The sequence below is a fragment of the Rhododendron vialii genome, chromosome 11a (genome assembly GCF_030253575.1).
Source record: "Rhododendron vialii isolate Sample 1 chromosome 11a, ASM3025357v1".
NCBI lineage: Eukaryota > Viridiplantae > Streptophyta > Magnoliopsida > Ericales > Ericaceae > Rhododendron > Rhododendron vialii.
Window position 1 is genome coordinate 6,697,105 of NC_080567.1, and position 1,336 is coordinate 6,698,440.

Genomic DNA, 1,336 nt, shown 5'->3' on the forward strand with positions numbered 1-1,336 from the left:
AATATAGATTGGAGATAGGCATTAATTGAATAGTTAACCAAGCCTGATGCCATTACTGATAAAGCAACCAGATTGAAATCTATAAACTATATTATGTACAACAATGAGTTATTTAAAAAAGGAATTGATGGTCGTCTTTTAAAATGTCTAAACAAGGTGAATGCATTCAAAGTAATGGTTGAGGTTCATGAAGGAATTTGTGGAGCACATCAAGCTGGCATAAAGATGACATGGTTAATAAGGAGATATGGGTATTATTGGCCTACTATCCTTAAAGATTGCATAGACTATGCAAAAGGATGTCAAACTTGTCAAAAGATTGGGCCACTTAAGCATTTACCAGTCACAGATTTACAATATGTAGTAAAACCATGGCCTTTCAGAAGATGAGCCATGGACATGATTGGGATGATTTATCCTCCTTCTTCAGAAAAGCACAAATTCATTTTAGTAGCTACTGATTATTTCACTAAATGGGTGGAAGCTCAAGCTTATGAGGAGGTTAAACAAACCCATGTTATGAAATTTATAAAAGGGATCATTTATAGGTTTGGAAATCCCCAAACCATAACAGTGGATAATGGATCTATATTTGAAGGAAAGTTGGTTAAAGCTTTTGCTAGCAACCATGGAATTTCTTTAATATACACCAGCACATATTATGCTCAATCTAATGGTCAAGCAAAATCTACCAACAAGATCATCAAGAAAGGAATCCAAAGAATGGTGGATAAAAATCCAGAAATATGGCATAACTTGTTACTAGATACTTTATGGGCATACAGAAACACAAAAAGAACTAGTACATGTACTACTCCATTTGCCTTAACATATGGGCATGATGCTGTATTGCCTATGGAAATCATTGTGAGATCCCAAAGAGTAACATCTCAAAATGATTTAGAAACAAAGGCATATCATTAAGCCATGCATGTGGAATTAGAAGCCGTTGATGAAGCCAGAGTAAAAGCTTTAAATCAGATTATGTTACAAAAGGCAAGAGTAGCCAAAAGTTACAACAAAAGAGTAGCCCTTCGAAGCTTTGATGAGGGAGATCTTGTATGGAAGGTTATCTTGCCTATCAAAGATAGAAGAGTAAGAATGGATGGATGGGAAAATGGTCTCCAACATGGGATAGACCATACCAAATCCATAGAGTTCTGAAAGGAGGAGTATATCATTTAAGAAATTTAAATGGATATGTTCACCGAAGAAAGATAAACGGAAGACATTTGAAGTCTTATTTTTCATCCATTTGGGAATCATTTCAAAAAAGATAACGCTTTTGAAGGGTTTCTTTATTTTTCTTTCTTATCAGAACAAAGATATGTTGAAA

General features: G+C 34.5%; 1 protein-coding gene across 1 annotated transcript; it reads left to right on the top strand.

Annotated features, from left to right (window-relative positions):
- Nucleotides 1–393: 393 nt before the first annotated feature.
- On the top strand, nucleotides 394–924 carry LOC131306827 (uncharacterized). Its single transcript, XM_058333257.1, has one exon. It carries the CDS (start codon nucleotides 394–396, stop codon nucleotides 922–924), a length of 531 nt encoding a protein of 176 aa, XP_058189240.1.
- The last annotated feature ends 412 nt before the right edge of the window (nucleotides 925–1,336 follow it).